Below are 23,564 nucleotides of genomic sequence, written 5' to 3'. Positions count from 1 at the left end.
TAGGGACCATGGATTTTGGGTAATTGGGGTGGTGATTCGTCATTGACCAGAATCTTGTATAGCATCACACTAACATTCACATATATTTTGGCCAACAATATGTATGTATGTATGTATGTATGTATGTTTACATGTATATGTGTTAGTGTGTGAGTGTGAGTTTTATAACTTGTTAATGAATTGGGAGGGATGGAAAGAAAGGGATAGAATTGAAGTGATTATAGTAATTATCTTTTTTAATTAAGAAGTGAAATAGTGCAACAACCCATGGATATTATCCCCTATTTGGGAAGCTACAATCTATTCGCAATTGACCCTTGGGTTTGTATCCAAAAATTTACCATTAGCGTTATTGCAGTAAGCAAAAACATTTTCTCCAGAGATTCTAACTTCGTTGGTTGTGATTTTAGTGCACTTAAACCTCCCGCTGCAATTGAAAGTAATTGCTTGCTTATTTGATGAAGTCCCATGTACATTAATATACGTTACGTCACTCACTTTTACTGCTTGCATTGATGGCTAAACCAACAAAAGAAAAGAAAAGTGTACATGTTAAATACGAACATATATCTTCGGTTATAGATGAAGAATGAGATTGTTGTTATCAAGAACACAACTCACCGGTGCTGGGCAAAAGGCATCTAGAGATTGACTGCAGTAATGTTGATCAATTATAATTGGATTTTTAACATCTACGAGATGAATGTCCTGAAATAAGATCCCCTTCGCATACCCCCTCCCATTCTACATTATAAGAAATCGATTAATCAAAACACCTTTTAAAACATTAAAAAAAATCTTATCAACTTAGTTATATGTAAGACTATACACCGGTACTGTTTTGATTCGTAATCCATTTGTTGTTCCTGTGAGATTACAATTTTCCACACGTACTTGTTCCACTGTATGATAATCACCATTTTTGCCAAGGCTTCCAATGCTTCAAAACAAACCCAAAGAGTGATGGAAATTTTGGGTAAAAGCCATTAGAGAGACCTATAAAGATCATCATGATCATCATATGTCTTACCTTATGCCATGACCAGGTCCACATATCACTCTTGTTATATTGATATTAATGGTGCCACCATTAATAGCCACACAATCATCACCTACATAAGTATATCAAAAGGGTTGACAATCACATATCATAAAAGAAAGTACTATGAAATCAGAAGTATAATTAATATCTCATACCAGTTCGAATAATCGAGTCATGGATGTTAACATGGGATGATGAACTGATGTCGATTCCATCAGTATTTGGGCTGCGTTCAGGTGCAAAAATTTGAAGATTTCCAACATTTACATTATTGCAACCATTAATGCCAATATGATGGTTTGGGCTATTAATATGTGTTGTGCCACTTAGCCGAAGGCCATCACACCTATGAAAATGTAACGCCTAATTAAATGAATATATTTACATGTTAGTTTTTTTTTAATACTTACAAAATTGACATGAATTCTTATATTTTGCATATATATATATATATATATATATATATATATATATATATATATATATATATATATATATATATATATATATATATATATATATATCTTACCGATGGGACATAACAAATTTTGGCTGCCACCTGCGAAAAGGATATATGAGTCCCAAGTTTTTTCATTTTCGGTATTAATTAATTTCAAGATTAATGAAGAAACTTAACCTCATTTCCCCACCAGATCGAGCCTTGACCATCAATTTGACCAGGTCCATGAATGCTGAGTCGGTGCACTGATACGAAATCTATCCAATTTCTTTTTTCTACACAACCTTTCCATCCATTGAATGTCTTCGGTGCAGTGATGTTGCCCAAAAGCTACCCATCAAAATACAAATTATAATAACATTAATTATAAAATTTAGAAAGATTAATGAAATTTAGTTTGAGTCTGATTAATTTTACCTGAACATGTACCACATGGTAATTGCATGGACCATGGAATGACACAGGTCCTATCAAAAAGGTCTTCTTTGGTATGATCATGGTGGGATCTGGCGAATCATCTCCACATAAATCTTCCCAGGTTCGAAGAAACGGCTGCAGTGGTGAACATAATTAGAAAACTCATCATGGAACCATATTTTTTTTTTTTTTCAGAATAAAAGTTGTAATCATGGCTTACTTCAGAGTCATCTGTATCCCCATCTCCTATTGCACCATAAGATGTTACATCAAAGATCCTGGCATTCGTCATTGTTGTGCAAAGTGAGAAGCAACACAAGCTCACCATGACAAACATCAAGAGATCCTGCAAGGTGGAGTAATCCAAGTGTAGTGAATCTGATAAGTTTGAAATATTTATATAAGTAGACAGTCGATGGGTCGGGATTTAATCTAAATTCCTTGACCCGATTAATCAAAGTAAATTTTTCAAGACACTTTTGGATCCATTAACTTTTTAGTCTTTGGACTTAAGAACAGATGTAATTAATGAACAATTTATACTTTAAAAGGTTTGTTGTCAAGAAATAGTCACATTCTAAAATTAATATGGTTATAAAACTACTCGCTGTTTAAGATGTTTTTCGATCGTTTATCTTTAGAAATTTCTATGCATTACGTAAAACAAAGCACATTTACATATTAATTGGAGTAAAACACTCGGGTTTAGTATCACTGGTGGTCGATCATGAAGTAAATTTGTATTTTGTAAAAAGGTTAATAAACTTTTATAGAAAAGAAATTGTTGCCACATCTTAATATAATGGACAGGTTTTACAACATTTGACATTATTTTATAAATGTCTCAACTTAATCATTTTTTTGTAAAAGTTGTTCTTGTTGAAAGGATACCGTATAAAAAAAAAAAAACTTATTGTCAGGTAATAATATACTTAATTTATTAAAAAAAATTGCGGTCAAATTAGGGGAGGGGTGAGAAACGATATACGGTAAATCATACAAATGGTAGTTTCATCGTAGAATAAAAAATTTCTCAGTAGAAATTCGTTGGTTGAATAAATCAAACTTTATTCACTCGATCATATAAATATAAAACATATCTATATCATAGCAAACAAAATTTGACCCACTGATAAACTTATCTCCATGGACACTTCAGATGTAGATCTTGTTATATATCTTACCATCGCACTCAAAGTGATTGCACCTCTCGACTCTTGTAATTTGATTTAACCTACAAGTCACAGTCTCCTACATTTATATAGACAAAAGTTTAATAGAGTAAAAAAAATAGAACCTAAAAAACCAATTTCATCCATATATTTATTTTATTTATGGATGGGCGTGCACCAAAATAAAAAAATAAATAATAAAACAATAAAAAAAACTTTTTTATTATTTTTAGACTTAATTTTATCCAAAAATCTTGAATATATGGAAATTCATAATTTTTTAAGTGTATATATATCATATGGCAAATCCCATAAAAACCGTTATTTTTGCAAGTTTTTATCGGTTTTACAAAAAATCAAATGTTAGGTCTGTTAATATCTTAAATTTGTATTTTTTTTTTCAATTTTATCATTTTTGCAAATTTATCCGGTAGAACTGAATTTTTTTATTTTGACAAACTTTAGTTTTAATGAACCAGAAAACAAAACTTAAGGGATATTATAAACTAGAAAACAGGGTAAAACTGAATATTTCTGCCAAACATGAGGACGTTAAAATGTAGAGGGTAAAATCGAAAAAAAAAGTTACATATATCCACTTTTAGTGAATCTAAAATCTACAAAAGTGTAAAACCAAAAAAAACTTGCAAACTTTTGTCATTATCGCAAAAATATAAAGAACAATATTGTCTCTTAAAAAATTTCGGTTGAGATTCACATTGCAAATTAATCTGAACAATACGGAATAAAAAATCATACAATATCTATCTATTTCTTAGTTTGGATAATTGTCATTCACATATAAATAATGATCAATATGAATTTTAATAATATATGTGATTATCTGAATGATAAATCTAGACATACCGAATTTAGATATAAATTTGAATAAATATTCACATATACATTTCAATCCGGCCAAATATACATTTCAATCCGGCCAAATTCACATATGAATGTGATTGATTTCTAATAGTAATCAAAGTAAATTCATTTGATTTTTTTTTCTTTTAATGTTATAACATTTTAATCATACATAAACAAATTTTACTAAAATTACAAGTGAGTTTTATCAAATTTACATATGAATGATAAAGAATTATTAAAAAATATGCGTACAATAATCACTTTCAAGTGAAATAATTATACGTGTAAAAGTAGATACAAATCAGATATAGAATATCAATATTCACGTACGAAAAAAGAATTTGTTTAATTGTGATCCTCCTACAAAATTTATTAGGGTTTTTTATATTTTATTTTTTGAAAATATTAATAAAAAAACTCAAGTTTTAAAATTTTTTGGTTCTCAATGCAACTCAACTTTTTATTCTTTTCAAATTAAATATATTTATACATTTATAAATAAATGCATTTTATATGTATGTATAAAAATATTTATAACGTGAACATTTATAGTACCTCATCATTTATTTCATTTACTTTTAGACAAAGACATTTATTTTATATACGTATAGCATCCAACCTAATTCTTCATGTTTACATATACAAAGTCATTTATATTTTTCAACAAACTTTATATATATATATATATATATATATATATATATATATATATATATATATATATATATATATATATATATATATATATATATATATATATATATAACTAGGTTCAAATGTGGATTGACATCTATTGTGCGAACGTGTGGACATTGTTATTCTATAAGAATGACAAAGAAAATATGTTGTTTGATAATATGAATACGTTCAATCTTACATAACTATTGTCATTATCACACTCTCACTAATTAAATCTTTTATAAGGTTATTATAGACTTATTATTATTATTCTCATTCTGTCAGAATATTTATTGAGTCGCATTCTGTAAGAATGAAAATGAGTGAAAAACGATATGTGAGAATAAAAATAAATAAGAATTAGTGAAAATGCATGAAAATGACGATAATTGTGTAATATTAAACGTATTCAAATTAGCGAACAACCTATTCCCTTAGTAATTCTCAAAGAATAGCATTGTCCGCACGTCCACACAATAGTTGTCCATCCACATTATAACCTAGCCCTATATATATATATATATATATATATATATATATATATATATATATATATATATATATATATATATATATATATATATATATATATCAAGGTTGTAAAAATCACTCGGCGGTCGAATGGGGTCAAGCGATTAATCGGTTTGGCGGGGATTAATCGGAGGATTAATCGGGGACCATAAATTACTAATAAAACTATTTTAAAACTTAATATTTCCTAAGAAAAAATAGTATTTGAAAATTTGAAAATTTTAAATTTTGAAATTTTGAAATATTTGATATAATATTTGAAAATTTGAATATTTAAAAATTTAAAATTTTGAAGTTTTGTAAATTTTGGTATAATATTTGAAAATTTGAAAATTTGAAATTTTTTAAAATCTTCCCGCCAAGGACGGCCGAGGACCGCCTAGCCCGAGTTTGACCGATATTGACCAATTTCCGCCAACCACCCCTAATCGTAATCAGTTGCAGACCGCCTAGCGCCTAGGCGGCCGCCTAAGCCGATATTTACAACACAGATATATATATATATATATATATATATATATATATATATATATAGAGAGAGAGAGAGAGAGAGAGAGAGAGAGAGAAAGAGAGAGAGAGAGAGAGAGAGAGAGAGAGAGAGAGAGAGAAAGAGAAAAGATCAAATGAAAACCATTAAATGTTAAGAACCATTTAAAAACCACTTTTATTAAAGTATAACACAAGAATCCATTTTCATCTTCTGTTATATCAAATCTACATACATTACATACACTCTCACATGATTATCTTCTCTCTCATCTCAAAATTGAAGAACACACAAACATTACCACCAGGTAGCCACCAACCACCACCCTTGACTGTCGTCGCCTCCTACAGTCGGCGAACCGCCGCCGCCTCCAACCGTCGATGAACCACCGCCACCAAATCCACAAGCTCCGGTTAGCTCCAGATCTATAATTTCAGCTTCAGATCTATGATTTTCCTTTTTAGATTTACAATTTCAGCTTCAGATATACGATTTCTCTATTCAGATCTACGATTTTCGTCTTCAGATCTATTATTTTCGACTTCAAAACTTCGATTTCCTCCTCTAAATTATGAGCTCCGACGAGCGGTGATAACCACTACCTTCCTCCATCACCGTCGATCGCCAGTTGGTCTCAGATCTAGAGTCAAGAAGTTGTTTCAACTTCACTTTTTCTCTTTAAAATGTAAAACATATCAGATCTGATACGATTTGGTCAGATTTGATAGTCGACCTTATCACCACCAACCACCACCTAACATCAGCTACTATGCTTTATCAGAACACCAAAAAACATCATACTCGACTTCGATGTCCAGATCTAGTTCGTCTCCAAATCTTTGACATCCAGATCTGATGGAATATACGAAAACTTCTCCTATGTGCTTCGTCGGAACAATAGATCTGATGGTAATCACCGCCAACAGATTTGACATCCAAATCTGATGTTACCACCGTCGATGTGATTTCACCACTACTACAACCGGCATCGCACCACCGTTGTTGCTGCCTACCATCTGTGCTAATGGATCTGAAGCAATTGAACAATCTCAGACTTGGATATAAGATGCATTAAAGGTGTTTGATGAAATGCTTCACTGAAAACAAGGTATGTTTTTAAAATTTGAATAATATGAATAAATTTCTAAACTAGTTTGTTATGTTGTGAATGAAAGTCTACACTAGTTTCTTAAGTTGTGAATAAGTGTTTTTTTATAATTACTAAATTATTAAAGCATGAATTTTATACTGACTGTTTCAATTAGAAAAAATTTTAAGCTATGAATGTATGGTTTTTTATAAGTATTAAGTTGTGATTGCATCATTTTTTGTAAGTATTAAATTGTGAACACATGAATTTTTTTCATAAGTTTTATCGGTGATTAAATGAATTTTTCATAAGTTTTGAGCTATATATATATATATATATATATATATATATATATATATATATATATATATATATATATATATATATATATATCTTTACTATTATATTAAGCATATTCAACTTTTCTTGAATTTTAAGAGGTATCATTTTTGTTGCAACATGTACAAACATACCAAGCTTCGTCTAGAAAAAAAAAAGAAAAAAAAAACATACCATCGCTTTCCTATTCCCTCACGTCTGGCCCCAAATTAGATCCAAACTGCTCTCACTTTACACATTCACTCCCACATCTACTCTCTACAAACCCTAAACCAGTCAGTCGCCATCTCCCACCATACAACCGCACAGTTAGATCTTTCCCATGTTTCCCCCCGACTTCCACCCCTTCTCTAAAAATCCCTAGCCACGATAAATTCCCTCATCTCCTCCTTCCCTTAATATGCATTCTCCGTCCTCCCCTTCATTTTCTCTTTCTGGATAGTATCATCATCTTTTTCGTGTTCGGTTAATTTAGTTTTTAATATTTGTTTCTTTTTTGTTTCTGGGTGGCTTTGATTTGATGTCCGCTTTCCATTTTGTTGCTTTAGATCAATGAACATGTTTCGTATTATGACCTGAACGAGGCATATGACGAACAAGTTTAGTATTTGATGTCCAGGTAACCCTGTGACTATGTTCTTAGTATCATAATTGGCTAATTCTATATGTTTGTGGGGTATTTTTTGATGTTTTGGCTGAAGTTTTCAAGTCGAGATTTCTATTTCTCGAGGCTGGGAAAGCCAATTTCTTAATATTTCAATATGTTGAATTGATCCGTGTCCATTTTTTTTTCGGGTGTCTTGTATTATGCTACAAAACTAATTTTTTTATTTAAACGTGCAAGACATGAAAAATAATATGTTTTTATCTCCAAAGCAAAGTTGAGTATGATAAATTTTTAATATTTTATCTAATGTTGCAGCGTTGGAAGAAGAATTGATCGAAGCAGTGGAATAAATGGATGAAACCATTGAGCACATAAAGTGTTTGTAGAAATGCCTGAAAGAAAACAAAAAATGAGTATGAGCACGAAAACAAGAGGTGAGTATAAACACTAGGGAATCTTTCTTTATGCTCTCTCTTTTTTCAGAAATTTGTCCCAGTGGTTTTTTTAGTTTTGATTTTATGACATTATCAAATTTTCTTTATGCTCTCTCTTACAGATGTGGTACTTAGTCGCTTATGATATATCAACTTTTTAAACGAGACCATGACATTGGAGTTAATTATTTTTTGTTGTTGATTAGGTAGAAATTAGTATCTATAATATTTCCATGTTCTTGACATTTAACACGGATTAGCTAAAGCCGAACCATAAATTCAAGGTACAAACAAGGAAAAGTAAGCTAATTTGTTGCTGATAGTAATAGTAAAAGCTCATTAGGTATGCTCCTGTGTTTTTAATTCTTTAATCGGAACCTAATGGCCTCATCCATTACATGTTTCATTAGGCTTGCTCTGGTTCTTGACCAACGGGTGGTACAAATGTTTTGTTTTTTTGCTTCAAATAGTTACTACTCTAAATGGGTAAAGTTATTAAATTTCAATATTTAATGTATGAATAAGAAAAAAAATTGGAAAGGTTAATGTTGAAATGATTAAAGTTCAATATTGTAATAGAAAAGAAAACCAGACATAAAAAAAATAACATGATTTAAAAAAAACACTATAATGGAAGTATGGTGCTATTTCTCGCGTTAGCCTAACAAAGAAAAATGAAAAGAATTGAAATTATAATCATGTTATAGAAAGAAAAAGTAAGATTCCTTAAAAAACAATTTTTTTTTTCAATATGATCAAAGCTTTGTGATGACCGAGTTTCCTTGAATGCAACCATTGAACTTGTTTTCTGTTTTGATCAATGGACCTTTGAGGTATAATATTTAAAATTGGGAAAAGGGTACCCTGTTGTTTCTTAAGTTTTTGTCCGAGTTTTGTTTACAAGGCCCATGATGTTTGGGTAAAAAATTTAATTAATGTTGTTGATGTTATGGTTTCCATTTGACTTATACCCCTGATATGGTTGCAAGCTATGTTTATTTAGTATCAATGTTAGTGGACTATTCTGCCCCAGAAGTCTTCAAGCTTGGTTTGTGTTGCTTCTTTTAGCCTTAGCCCTTAGTTGGTGCAGTTGAAATTTTTGCTTGAGCAGATTTGGGAAAAATCTATAGTTGAAATAATGATTATTTAGTGATAATATTATAAAAATATTGATAATTTAGTTCAAGGTCTGAATGTGTAATTAAAAAAGAAAGTTGGATGTTTTTATTCACCAAACAAACTTATTGTTATTTGTAATTTAATATTTAAGAAAAATTAGCATATAATTTTATGGATATCAAGAGACAAATGATGTATTACAAAGTTTTTTTTTTTTTTTTTTTTTACTTGCAATCATTTTTAGAGTTCAAGGAAACGAGGGTTGTCATTGTGCTCCACATCATGCTTCAAAATTTTTTAGAAATAACAATGGCCTAAGATGTTATGAGTTTTAAAAGTACAATCCCCTGAAAGGGAAGAATTTAAAGGTACGTTGTTAAAAAAGAATGTTATTAATTATAGTGTTTCTTGGAATCTTTTTAATTTTAAACGTATCATAACCTGAAGAGTGTAAAGAGTTGATATGCATGAGATGTATATACATGATTAATAATCAAGCATAGAAGAGAAGACTGCAAGCCTGCAAGGGGAAAAGCCATGTTTGTTTTTTCAGATGAAAGATCAATAAGTATGGACGTTATAGATATGCTAGAGTTTACGTTTTAGGGATAAATAAGTCAAAAATTATTGTCTTTTTATTTTCTTTCTTTTAGAAATATAAAATGTGGAAGATTACGAGGTCTCTGATTGGTCGTTTAGGAAGTTGAAGATGTATTAACCGAGTAAAGTTTGTCGACAAATGAATTCAATATATACAAATGCACATCAAACGTATTTGAATGGTAATTAGATAAACAATGATGATATAAACTTACTCTACAAATATATACCAAATTCATTACCGATAAAAATATGTTAAACTTCTTATTGAGTATACGAATAAAAGCAATTATACAATTTTAATAAAATAGGATGCTATAAAACAATTTTCATGAAATTCATGCTATAAGAAATGGTTTTCATAAACTCACAATTTTCTTTAATAAAGATGGATGCTATAGTTCAAGTTTATTATATTGTTATAATTATAACTAAGGGGTGTTTGAAAATTTTCAATTGTCAAATTTATGAAATTTGACTTATTATTAGGATATCAATTGCATAAGTTATTCTTATCCAAATACCATATTTAGTTTATATCCTTGTGGAACTGATAAAAATAAATAAATAATTAATTAATTAAATAAACTTAGTCAAATGCCCATTAATATAATATATTAATATAAATAACTAATAGAATCTTAATTACTAAGATGTTGTTTGTTTTTTGTTTGCAGATCTGCGTGACCTCTTCTGTCTGCGCCGCGCAGACCACGCGCAGACATTAACCTTCGCAGACTGTTTGTTTTTTTGAAGACTGCAGACCTAAAAATGTCCGCGCGCCCTCTTCCTGGCGCATATGTGGACCAGAGTTCTCTAACATATTCAGACATCTTCTACCCTAAAAAAAATAGAAATATCTTTCTTTTTTTTTTTTAAGGTTTTTTAAAAAAAATTATATTTTTTCCAACTTTATTAATGATAAACAATTTGGAAAAAAAAATTACAATACTTAAAAAAAACGTTCGACGACAAAAACATGATATTTTTGACAAATTTATAAATAAAGATTTATTACAATAATAGTCATTGAAGTTGTTTATATAAATATGAAAAAAAAATCATAATATATTCTTATATTTTTTTGCCAAAATTTGTAAAACATTATTTAATACAGTATCGCCAATTTCTCGGGAAAATATTTATGGTATGTTTTTAATGGATTTAATTGAAAAAATCGAAGTTTATTTTCATCTATTTATGTATCAATTTCTTTGATCCCTAATTATAATGTTTAGTTATAACTTTGCAACAAAAGTTGTTGGTTTTTATCAATATATACATCAATTTCCGCCGTTCAATATATATATATATATATATATATATATATATATATATATATACACACACACACACACACGTTAATTTATACCAATTTTATTTTTATTTTTTATATAATAATACATAAAAGTTGATCTAGATTTGTTAATTATTTATAACAAAGTCATAAAAATATTAAAAAATCACTTTGAAGTTTAAAAAAAATCAGTTTATTTAGATTTCAGTTTATTTTAGTAGCCAACATATGTTAAAAAAAAACAAACAGTCTTCTTTTTTTAGACTGTAGAGGTTTAGTCCACATTTTCTACTGCAGAGGTCTACAGACGTGGTCCGCAGACTGCATACATTTCGCCTAAAAAACAACACCTAACAAAGCAAATATAAATACTAACGTGGATGAAATTAACGGATGCATGGTTCAAGAAGGGATAATGCATAAAAAAACGTTAATATTTGAAGTATTGTTTAAAATCCATAATCTTTAAATACAATATTTTATTCAAAATAAAAAGGCAAGTCAAAATATAAATATATTTCTATTTTTAGTCCAAAACAATAATTTATTTTAACTCAGAACAATAACATACATTATGGATATATTTCAATGATAATTATATTTACCGGCACATTGTTCGTTATTTGAAATATGATAAATTTTCAATAACAAACAAATCTAGAAAGGAAATTATGTATCAAAAGGAAACTATGTGTACCTAATGTTTCACACAGTTACTTTCACATTGCATGTTGTTTGGAATATAACATGTTTCCGAATGGAAATCATCGCCGCCGGCCAATATACTTTTATCGTTAACACAAAACAACAATATAAGTATATTTTAACGCAAAACAACAACGTACATTTATTCTTAACCCAAAACTGCAACATAATTTCATTTTTAGTTCAAATTATTTGTACGAAAGAACTAATCACCTCTAAAAACTATTTTTTGAAAAAACTAATCGCACCTGTCGCTTGGCGCGGTTAAATGGCTAGTATATATATATATATATATATATATATATATATATATATATATATATATATATACACATATATATGTGTATATATATATATATATATATATATATATATATATATATATATATATATATATATATATATATTATGTAAAATTATGTAACATCCTGTTCCAGATTGTGTTGTGATTCCATAAAATTATGTAACATCCTGTTCCAGATTGTGTTGTGATTTAAGGCCGTGGGCCTTAATCCGAGTATGAGAAGGCTTTGAGGCTTTGAAGGATAAAGGTTTAGGCCTTTTTGGGACAAGGGTAAGGTAGGTTGTGTGATAATAGAGTTCGGCTTGGGCTTTAGAGCCCAAATGTTTTGTTAAAGGCATTGGTGTGGGCTTTTCATGAATTTTGGGATCTGAGTTCGAGTGGGCTTCAGTAGGAATAAAGTTGATAGAAGTGTAGAGTTTCTCGGATATAAAGTTCGTCGGAATCGGACATAGAACGAAAATGTGATATCACTTTAAAGTTTTTGGCAATATTGGTCCCTGATGTCAAAGGTTAACAATTGAGTCCTATGAATGCATGGAATGCATGCATGTGGGCAGCTGGGTACGCCCAACGTAACTTGGGTTACGCCCGGCGTATGATGGGAAATGATCGCGGATGCTTTTTGGCGTACCCCCAGCGTACAGGATGTACGGCCAGCGTATGTCCAGAGTCCAGAAACCCTAAATTTAGGGTGTGCCACTATAAATAGAACATTATGGTTCGAACCCTAGCCTCCATGTTTGTTCCCCAACCTCAGAGAAACCCTAGAACGCCTCATATCTTCATCCTTGGGGAGATTTGGTCTTCAAGAGGTTCATTTGGTGGTGTAAGCTTGGGATTTGCAAAAGAAGAAGTTGGCCAGGAAGAACTTGGGAGTTTGGAGCTTATGGATCTGGAATAACATCATCATTTGGAGCTCTCTTGAGGTATAAAGTTCATAACTTTATTTAAGAAGGCATAGATCTAGTGTAGTGAAGTTTTGGAGTTATTTTGGTGCTAAGATTGGACCTTTATGATGAAATCTCGTCTTTGAGCTTAGGGTTGCCACCCTCAGAGCTAAAGGGGTCCCATAAGCAGTAAAGTTTCAATCTTGATGGTCCTAATGAGTTCATGCATGATATTTAGCCCTTGTTATGGAAGTATGTTGTTACTCATTGAGTTTGAGCTTATTTGGTGGATTGCAAGTCACCAAGTTAATGACTTTATGGATTAAGAGGATAAAAAGAACCTGGATCTGTAATTGTAGACTCTGGTTTGGGGTATTAAGCACTTATTGGGAAAGTGGCTTAACAAGGTTGTACGATGGGCGTACAAGGTGTTACGCACGGCGTACAAGCCACTAGCCAATACGCTTAGCGTACGCAAGTGTACGCCCCGCATACTCTGTCAGTATGGGCTTTGTGTTCTTGGGCCACGGTTGGGCCATGTCTTGGGCCTTTTGGGCCATCATAAGTCAGATATTATGGGCCAAAGATATTTTTGGGCTTGGTGTAAGGCCCATCGTTGGGATTGGGCCCAGTGTAGCAAATTGGGCCATTAGTGGGCTTGGGGAGTTTGCCTAGTGTTGGGCTTGCCTTCGAGAATTGAGATTTGGGCCTCTAGAGAGCCCACTTATCGTTGGGCCTTGGTGGGCCCAACGAGTTTTAGGTTATTGATGGGATGATTAGTGGTCTGCCTTGGACCTTCGGAGTGAGAGTTGGACTTAGTTCCTAATTGGGTTAATTGTGGATTGGCACAGAGTTAGTAGCCGATGCGTAGCTGCAGCATTATGAGGGGCTGTTCATCATTCGAGGTGAGTCTTCTCACTATACCTTACCTGGAATGGTAAATATGTGTGACCGGAAGGTCTTATGTGCTTATAAGTGTTATGTGATATATGTTCTATGTGATATGTATATGTTTGCATGGTTTGGACCGGAAGGTCAACAGGGTTTGGACCGGAAGGTCAATAGGGTCTGGACCGGAAGATCAACAGGGTGTGGACCGGAAGGTCAACAACGTTAGGACCGGAAGGTCCCACTGAGACACATTGACCGGAAGGTCTCGTAGAGTTATATCATCAAGTGGCTAATTATATGTGCATGGTATTTTAGGGAACTCACTAAGCTTCGTGCTTACCTTGTTATGTGTTATGTGTCTCAGGTTTTCCCAGGATCGCGAGAAGGCACCGACTCGATTGTACACATCAGTGGAAGAGTTATGTTTTCGAGGATCCTGGATTTTAACCCATAAATTATGAATTTTTGAAAAGTGTAAACTTAATGAATGAGATTTTGTGAAATGCATTATAAGAATTACATGGTTTTAAATCAAAATTTTTTTTTGAAAATTTACGTTGTTACAAGTTGGTATCAGATCCTTGGTTTGAGGGATTCTGATGCACCTTCGAGTAAATCTGGACTCAAACTTAGGATTTGAGAAAAAAATTCAAGGAAATGAATCTTTTATTAAAACGAGCAAGAGTTTCTAAGAGAAAGTGAGAAGGAGCAGTGTGTACAATCAGCCAGAGCCCGAACGGTGATTTCCCAAAATACCCTTACTCTCGTGTTATGAGATATTTATGAGATATTTTATGAGATATTATGCATGCCAGAGATAGGCTAGGTATTTAATATTTTAGGACTAGAGTGGCCTGATTTGTGATGCCTTAGCCTAGGAGTTGCTGCTATCTGTGTTTTGCTTTTGAGTATGTGCGGAGTAAGAGTATCCTGCGGAAATCCTTCTTAGTGAGGGATTTGAATAGAGGAGTAATCTCGGAGAGATACCTAGATGAGCATTTGAGAAGTCTACTGAGAGGGTAGTCAGGTGCCGTGTGGGGTAAGGTTTCTTGAGTTCGGTGATATCCTGCGAGTATGAGGAGAGCAAGTGGAGTAATAACCTAGAGGGGTTTTACATGCTGGTGGAGATTACCCGATGCCCGAATGCTGCTTGCTTCGTGCTTCATGGAACTCTCGATGATGGGAGTCATTTACTGAGTGAATATGACGATATTCAGGAGGTAGATGACTGGCATCATAAGGAGTTCTTCAGCAGCTGATGGCAGGAAATTGAGGGAACCTAGGAAGAGCCTAGGGAGTGAACGTAGTCAGATGAGTACGCTGACGGAGGAGAGTATTCGCTGGAAGGCGAACTTGCATAATGGGATTGATGATCGAGAAGGTTGAACAGCTACTTAGGAAATCTGGGATGATCCGTGTGAACGGTATGGGTAGATGTGGCAGGTAGTATGGGCCCGTACTACTGAAAGCAGAGGACCCATACTCGAAACAGGGAGAATTCCAGAAGTTCTTTTTTAACGCAAAACAACAACGTATATTTTTAACGCAAAACAACAATGTACATTTATTCTTAACCCAAAACCGCAACATAATTTCATTTTTAGTTCAAATTATTTGTACGAAAGAACTAATCACCTCTAAAAACTAATTTTTGAAAAAACTAATCGCACCCGTCGCTTGACGCGGGTAACGGCTAGTATATATATATATATATATATATATATATATATATATATATATATGTGTGTGTGTGTGTGTGTATGTGTGTGTGTATATGTGTGTGTGTGTGAATTTTTATAAGTTTTAATGTAAATTTAAACGTTTTTTTATTATATTAGTGTTTTTTCAAATAATGTGAATTTAGGTTTTTTAAGTTGTAAATTGTAATGAGTGTGTGAACTGCTATCTAATACAACATCCAAGGCTCCAAACATCATCAAATGTAATTTTTAACCTGTAAATATATTTTATTAAACTGTGAATTTGTGTAATAAATTTTGAATTAAATGTATTAAGTTGTAAATTGAGTATATTAAGCCGTTAATTTTTTTTATGAATTTAATGTTTGCTTCTAAAATATAAGATCAAAGAAGCATTATATATAGATTTTTTTCCTCTAATTTTGAATAAAATATGTAAAATTTAAATTGTAAATATTATCTAAATTAAAATTAAAAAAATATATATATTTTAATTTTCTTGTAAGTATTTTTTGTGCAGTAAATATGTAAGAATGTATTAGTTTTTATAATTGTTGCATTAAACTCTAAATTAATGTATTAATAGGTTTATTAAATTTGGAATATAGTATTTAAGCTAATAATGCATGATTTTGTATACAGATTTGGTTTGAAAAGAATGATGGTTGCGGCGTTGAGATAGAAAGTTGGTGCTGACGTGTAGTAGTTGGTGGTGGTGGTAGAGTTTGGGTTTGACTCTCCTAAATTAATGAATTAGTGATATTATGATTGTATTTATATTGTGAATTTTGTGTATTAAACTATGAATGCAATGTATTAAATTTTATATTTTGCATAATTTTTGTGTTAAAATATGAATCTATGTATGAATGAAAATATTAGACTGCAAAAATTACAATTTTGTAATTTTCGTACCAAAAAGACAAAAAAAATCCAAATTTTAGCATGTTTAATAAGTATTGGGTATATATTTACTTATAAAATGAGATTCTTGCGGTTTTTAATCTTTTGTGGTCCTCATTTGAACCATTCCCTATATATATATATATATATATATATATATATATATATATATATACCTTAATAAGAATTTACCATGTTTTGCTGGATTTTAAGAGGTATAACCTTTAATGCATCTTATACAATGAATTTATGCATTATAGAAAAACAGATCTTATCCTGTGGTTAACAAATGAATCGGTCAAAGTTGAACATAATGCACAGACGTTTTATGCTCCGGTCAATTCTTATCCGGTGTCAACATGTTGAAAAAGTTTTGAAAAAGTCAAAACTCAGATTTTGAATTTTAAACCATGAATCAGTCAAAATTGAATCAGTATTTTAGCCGATTAGATCGATTAATAGGAGACACACTCTATATGACATCTCCTCTCTCAGTTCGGTCAACATGGTGTTGCTCTCCCATAACCGATCCCTCCTTATCTCGATGGGAAAACCCATGAACCACCGATGCATCGTCTCTGAAAGAATGCCACCGTGTAACCATACATTTGTCGTCGTTAATTCATTCTGAATCATTAAAGACTTCATCTTTGTGATTGATTTCAGTCACCGATATATTCAAGCATTCACATTCGATTCACAAAAAACCAAGAGCACCATTACTTCTTCTTATTTTCTTCTTTCTTGGTCCGATGAAGGTTGTGTTTTTGGTTCTCGATTGCATTGAGGTGTTCGTCGGTTGGAAAGCGGTGGTTCACGAAAGCGGTCTCGGTGGTTTAAAGTGGCTGTAACAGGTTGAGATTTTCAGTGGTGGAGGATGGTGGTTAGCAGTGATTAAGGTGTGCATCTCTACACCACTGATAGTGCACCCCCACCACCGCTACCACAACCACTAAGCATCGTCGTCACCAAATCAACATCACCCACTCTAGCACCGCCCTGCCACTCCGCCCAGTGGCACCCACTCCAGCTTCGTCCTTCGCCAACCCTGCTCTTTATGACCGTAACGATACTATGGAAGACACCTAATGTGCACTATTTTGATTTCATCGTGAATCCAAAAAAGTAAATTTGGAATTATCCTCTCTCACTCTCTCTCTCACTCACACATACATCTATTTCCTATATAAATGCGCTTTTTATTGAGCATAAATTAGGGATTTTGGTTTGCTACGTCAGATTTATGGAAAAGGAGGCGATATTTGATAAATTGATACTAATTTCTTCCACAAAACACCCATATCTGAAAAGGTAATGTAAAGATTAAGGTAGTTGGTGCTCTATTTTTTTAGTTTTGGGATTTCTATTTATAAGTTCTCTTCCTGTGTAACTCATCTGGTTTATTATTCATCGCAGGCTTCTATGGTTTTATAATGGTGGGTTATTTTATGATTTTTAACTTTATTAATTGATAATTTGTTTTTCTTTGTTTTGATTTCTTAATAAATAAGAGGCTCAGAGGTTTAGAGGTTATGCTACACCAACATAAGCTGGTATGAATCATAATTGCCGATTTCCATCTCATTCATCCAGTTAGCTTCATGAACAGCTCTCACAAACACCTTCATTAAGTATGTACAGGTACAAAAAGTATGTTGATGAGCTTTGAAACTGATTATCACTTTCGATTTTGAATATATTGATAAACTTACTATGATCGGGTAAGGAGTTTCAATACATTTTTAATGGTTTTAAGGACATAAAGACTCCTATGTGTGGTTATTTGTAAAAAGAAACAAAAGTAAGTTGCTATATTTGCTAATAAATGAAAGTTGGTTGCTATATATACATTCAATTTTGGTAAATTACAAGAAATAATATTTTAATTCTATTATTATGTTGTGACTTGGGATGGCCTAACACATTATTTTATAAATTTCTTATATCTGTAGGTTTTGGAAAATGGCATAAAGAACACCAGGTACTACTAAACCATTGATTTTGTTTTTTATTGCATGGTTGTGAATATGCCAGGAATGATGAAATTTTGTTGCAAGTAAATATGGTGGATATATTTGATTCATTGCAAGTTGATCTCATAAATTGTTTGGATTTGTGTTGAAGGGTAAAATGGAATTTTCAGTTTTAGCTTAGAATTGAAGGCATTTTCTGCACGATTTGTTGATTATGTATATGGTTTCACCACCACTAACTATCAGCACCACAAGTCATCAGCACCACTTCTGCTTTAACCATCCTTTGCCACCACTGTAACCATCACTCACTGCTATTCCACCTTCTGTTCCTACTTCATGTTTTATGAATATTTAGTAATTTATCTGATTTCAACCGTTCATATTTGTTGGTATGTAACATGTTCATCTTCTCTCTTTAAAACCTATGAAAGATTAAGAAGACACACATGAGAATATGTAAGCGGATGATCTTCAGTGAGAAGATAAATTCAGGGAAGGATACTTCCTCTTAAAAATGGTGAGATTCCATAAAATTATGTAACATCCTGTTCCAGATTGTGTTGTGATTTAAGGCCGTGGGCCTTAATCTGAGTATGAGAAGGCTTTGAGGCTTTGAAGGATAAAGGTTTAGGCCTTTTTGGCACAAGGGTAAGGTAGGTTGTGTGATAAAAGAATTCGGCTTGGGCTTTAGAGCCCAAATGTGTTGTTAAAGGCACTGGTGCGGGCTTTTCATGAATTTTTGGATCTGAGTTCGAGTGGGCTTCAGGAGGAATAAAGTTGCTAGAAATGTAGAGTTTCTCGGATATAAAGTTCGTCGGAATCGGACTTAGAAGAAAAAGTGATAGCACTTTAAAGTTTTTGGCAATATTGGTCCCTAATATAAAAGGTTAACAAGTGAGTCCTATGAATGCATGGAATGCATGCATGTGGGCAGCTGGGTACGCCCAACGTAACTTGGGTTACGCCCGACGTATGATGGGAAATGATCGCGGATGCTTTTTGGCGTACCCCCAACGTACAGGATGTACGGCCAGCGTATGTCCAGAGTCCAGAAACCCTAAATTTAGGGTGTGCCAATATAAATAGAACATTATGATTCGAACCCTAGCCTCCATGTTTGTTCCCCAACCTCAGAGAAGCCCTAGAACGCCTCATATCTTCATCCTTGGAGAGATTTGGTCTTCAAGAGGTTCATATGGTGGTGTAAGCTTGGGATTTGCAAAAGAAGAAGTTGGCCAGGAAGAACTTGGTAGTTTGGAGCTTATGGATCTGGAATAACATCATCATTTGGAGCTCTCTTGAGGTATAAAGTTCATAACTTTATTTAAGAAGGCATAGATCTAGTGTAGTGAAGTTTTGGAGTTATTTTGGTGCTAAGATTGGACCTTTATGATGAAATCTCGTCTTTGAGCTTAGGGTTGCCACCCTCAGAGCTAAAGGGGTCCCATAAGCAGTAAAGTTTCAATCTTGATGGTCCTAATGAGTTCATACATGATATTTAGCCCTTGTTATGGAAGTATGTTGTTACTCATTGAGTTTGATCTTATTTGGTGGATTGCAAGTCACCAAGTTAATGAATTTATGGAGTAAGAGGATAAAAAGAACCTGGATCTGTAATTGTAGACTCTGGTTTGGGGTATTAAGCACTTATTGGGAAAGTGGCTTAACAGGGTTGTACGCTGGGCGTACAAGGTGTTACGCACGGCGTACAAGCCACTAGCCAGTACGCTTAGCGTACGCAAGTGTACACCCCGCGTACTCTGTCAGTATGGGCTTTGTGTTCTTGGGCCACGGTTGGGCCATGCCTTGGGCCTTTTGGGCCATCATAAGTCAGATATTATGGGCCAAATATATTTTTGGTCTTGGTGTAAGGCCCATCGTAGGGATTGGGCCCAGTGTAGCAAATTGGGCCATTAGTGGGCTTGGGGAGTTTGCCTAGTGTTGGGCTTGCCTTCGAGAATTGAGATTTGGGCCTCTAGAGAGCCCACTTATCGTTGGGCCTTGGTGAGCCCAATGAGTTTTAGGTTATTGATGGGATGATTATATTGGATTAATGTCTAAGTCCATAACTATATTTGGTATTTACTTGACCCGACCCGGCATGGTCCATTTGGGTTGCACTTCACCGACACAATTTATATGGATAGTCTTTTGAGAATAGTATATTTATGATTTATATTAATATATTATAAGTTCTAATATATTAATATGGAATCATATTATTTAATTAGTATTGATCAAGAATTAATTTAGAATTAATTAAGTGATCAAAAAGAACTAATTAAATATGGACTCTTATATAAATGGAATGGGCCAAGTTCATTTACGTTGGGCTAAGCTTTCATGGATGGTCCATGGAGCTTTTAACCCATGGATCCTATGTAAATGAAAGGTCATGGGTATTAGGGTTTACATGGATGTAACCCTAATCCTCCATAATATATAAAGGGGTCCTTGGCTCACAAAATTGGCACAAGTGTGTGAAAATAAGAGTGGGCCGATTTTAGTGTGCATACATATTCTCTCAAGTTCTTCCAAGGTGTTTTGGTGATTTGTGATTCCATTTGAGGCTTCCACACTATTGGGGCTAAGCTCTTAAAGCTTGAAGACATCAAGCTACATCAAAAGGTATGTCATCTAACTAGAACTTTGTAGTATAGGTGCTTCATAATATGCTAGTTAGGATGAAACCTTGGAATAGTTAATATTTGCATGTATAATAGAGAAAACATAGATCCAAGGTTTATAGGGTTGCATGTACACCATAGGAGTGTTAGAATGCTCAAAACCCAACAGTGGTATCAGAGCCATGGGTTGTTTTTTGTTATATTGATGCAAATGTTTTATTTTCAAGTTGAAAAAAAGGAAAAAAAAACATGACGTTTGTCAAATTTTAAGATAATTACTTGTTTTTGTGAAAAACTAATTATTTGTAAAATTTGAATCATTTGCTATATGAGTTGAATTAGGTCAAATTTAGTAAAAGATAAAATGATATGATTATTTTATTAGTTTTAAAAGTTTGATCTAAAGAGTTTTTTGAAACCTCCATAAGTTATGGATATGAAAAGGTTTTTAAAAAAATTGATTCAAAGTTTTTTATGGAGTTACAAAACTTGGTCTTAATGTTTTAAAGAATTCTATAACTTGTTCTTAAGTTATGGAACATGAAAAGTTTCATCATAAAACAAGTATTTAACTCCATAAGTTATGGAATCCAAAAGTTTTCAAGAGTTACAAAACTTGCCCTCAAGTTTTGGAATTTGGAAAAAGTTTTTTATGATAAAAAAAAAGAATTGAATTCTAAAACTGTTGGGTTCATAACTTAAACAATTAATTAAATGGTTTTAATTTTGAATTTAATAATTGGAATTATGATGTTTTTATGGAATAATTCAATTAACTCTTATGGACTTTATTAATAGATAATTAAAGTGTTTAATTAAAAGAGAATTAATAATTCCATAATGACATGGTTTAAATTTAATTAAATTAAGAGTATAGTTTAATTAATAGATTAAACCACCAAGTATTTTAAATGTCTAAAATACACCCTTATACTATTACAATATTAAAAGTTTAATATATTATATGTATAAGAGCAAGTCGTCTTACCATTAGTAGGCCTCATTCACGAAGCCGGTCTATAAGGGGGGTATATGGTTACTGCCTATAAAATGGCAGTTTAATAGGTGTCCACTCTCACCCACCGCTTCCTTGACTGGTGGAGGGTCGTTAGCCGAACAGGTAGGACAAGGACTATAATTCTCCCTTCATTATAAGTATAATGATAAATACTAAGTAACTAAACACTTATAAATTCACAATCTTAGTTACTTAGGAAAATGTGAATAAGGTGCTAATCCATGAAATTACACTTTGCACTTTGTTTAAGCTGTTAGTGGAGCGTGTGTGGTTAACCGGCACACTAACCTGGACTTAACAAGGTAGGAAAAGGGTAACTTAATGTTTATCATAGTATCGTTGGAGCGTGTGTGGTTAACCGGCACATCGATTGAGGGTTAAATATTAAGGGTACCAAGTATATTTGCATGGTTACTTCACACCTTGTTTTGTGATCCTCGACATCCCAGTCACAAAACCTGAAGGGCACACTCGAGATTGAAACATGCCATTGAAAAGTTCAATGAATCTCAAAAGAATCTAGGAGTTTCAAAACCAATTAAAACCTAATAATACATTTCGTTTATCTTGGTGGAAATTGGTGAATCGTCATTCACCTACCTTCAAATATTTTATAGCTTCGATTACGGCATCCCTCTTCCAAGTTATAAAATAGTTTGTTGGGTCCTAGCCTTAATATATCATATTGGGTGTTATATTAAGGACTTAAATCAACTTTACGTGAATTTCTCCCATTGTTGATGTCTGGTTTAGACAACAATGATCTTCCCAAACCAAGCTTTCCTAATGAATATGACTTCATGAGTTTGGCTCATGGAAGTCATACTTCTCTTCCTCCACCTCCTCCAATTATTCTCCCTAACCCACAAGTTCAAGGTCACTCAAGCCCTAATGGCAAGCAAGGTCTATGTGTGATCACATCTTAGAGATGAAGTCACATATTGACAAGCCGGGAGAGTTGGGTGTCAAAGTCTTGAGAAAGTTGGATGTTCAATCACTTTCTAAGTCACATAGTGAGTTCCTTTGGGACTACTATGAAACAGACTATGACATGAACCTTAATGATCATATCTATTTGCTTGGTGCTGCTGAATCAGCAATGATTTGGAACGATAGTAAAGCAAATTTTATTAGAAGATCAACTTTCCAAAAATTTTATGGACAGTGACAATGGTGACACTGGAAATCCAGAAAAAGCATTCTCTTCCCAATGGAAAAGGGATTGGCCATAGTCAACCCGGTTGACCAAATGGTAAAGAGAAAGGCTAAGTCTGAGATAGTCCCATTACCAAAGGGTCCATATGTTTATTTTGCCAAAGGAAGGGCGTTGATTGCAAAACTGCCAAATTTACCTAAGGATGTTAAAGTCAATAAGTTTGACTCTACATCAGGTAGAGCCCATTATCTAACTCT

General features: G+C 32.8%; 1 protein-coding gene across 1 annotated transcript; it reads right to left on the bottom strand.

Moving 5' to 3' along the window:
* Positions 1–300: 300 nt before the first annotated feature.
* On the bottom strand, positions 301–2,211 carry LOC145121475 (putative polygalacturonase At3g15720). The gene is made up of 8 exons (XM_079057214.1): positions 2,140–2,211; positions 1,920–2,054; positions 1,680–1,832; positions 1,198–1,405; positions 1,031–1,112; positions 832–940; positions 622–744; positions 301–519 (listed from the first exon to the last, which is right to left on the bottom strand). Exons 1-8 carry the CDS (start codon positions 2,209–2,211, stop codon positions 301–303), a joined length of 1,101 nt encoding a protein of 366 aa, XP_078913340.1.
* Positions 2,212–23,564: the final 21,353 nt, after the last annotated feature.

The sequence above is a fragment of the Lactuca virosa genome, chromosome 6 (genome assembly GCF_052849685.1).
Source record: "Lactuca virosa cultivar CGN04683 chromosome 6, Lactuca_virosa_CGN04683_v6, whole genome shotgun sequence".
Lineage (NCBI taxonomy): Eukaryota > Viridiplantae > Streptophyta > Magnoliopsida > Asterales > Asteraceae > Lactuca > Lactuca virosa.
The sequence above is the reverse complement of the archived record's forward strand: the minus strand, read 5'-3'. Positions and strand labels throughout refer to the sequence as shown.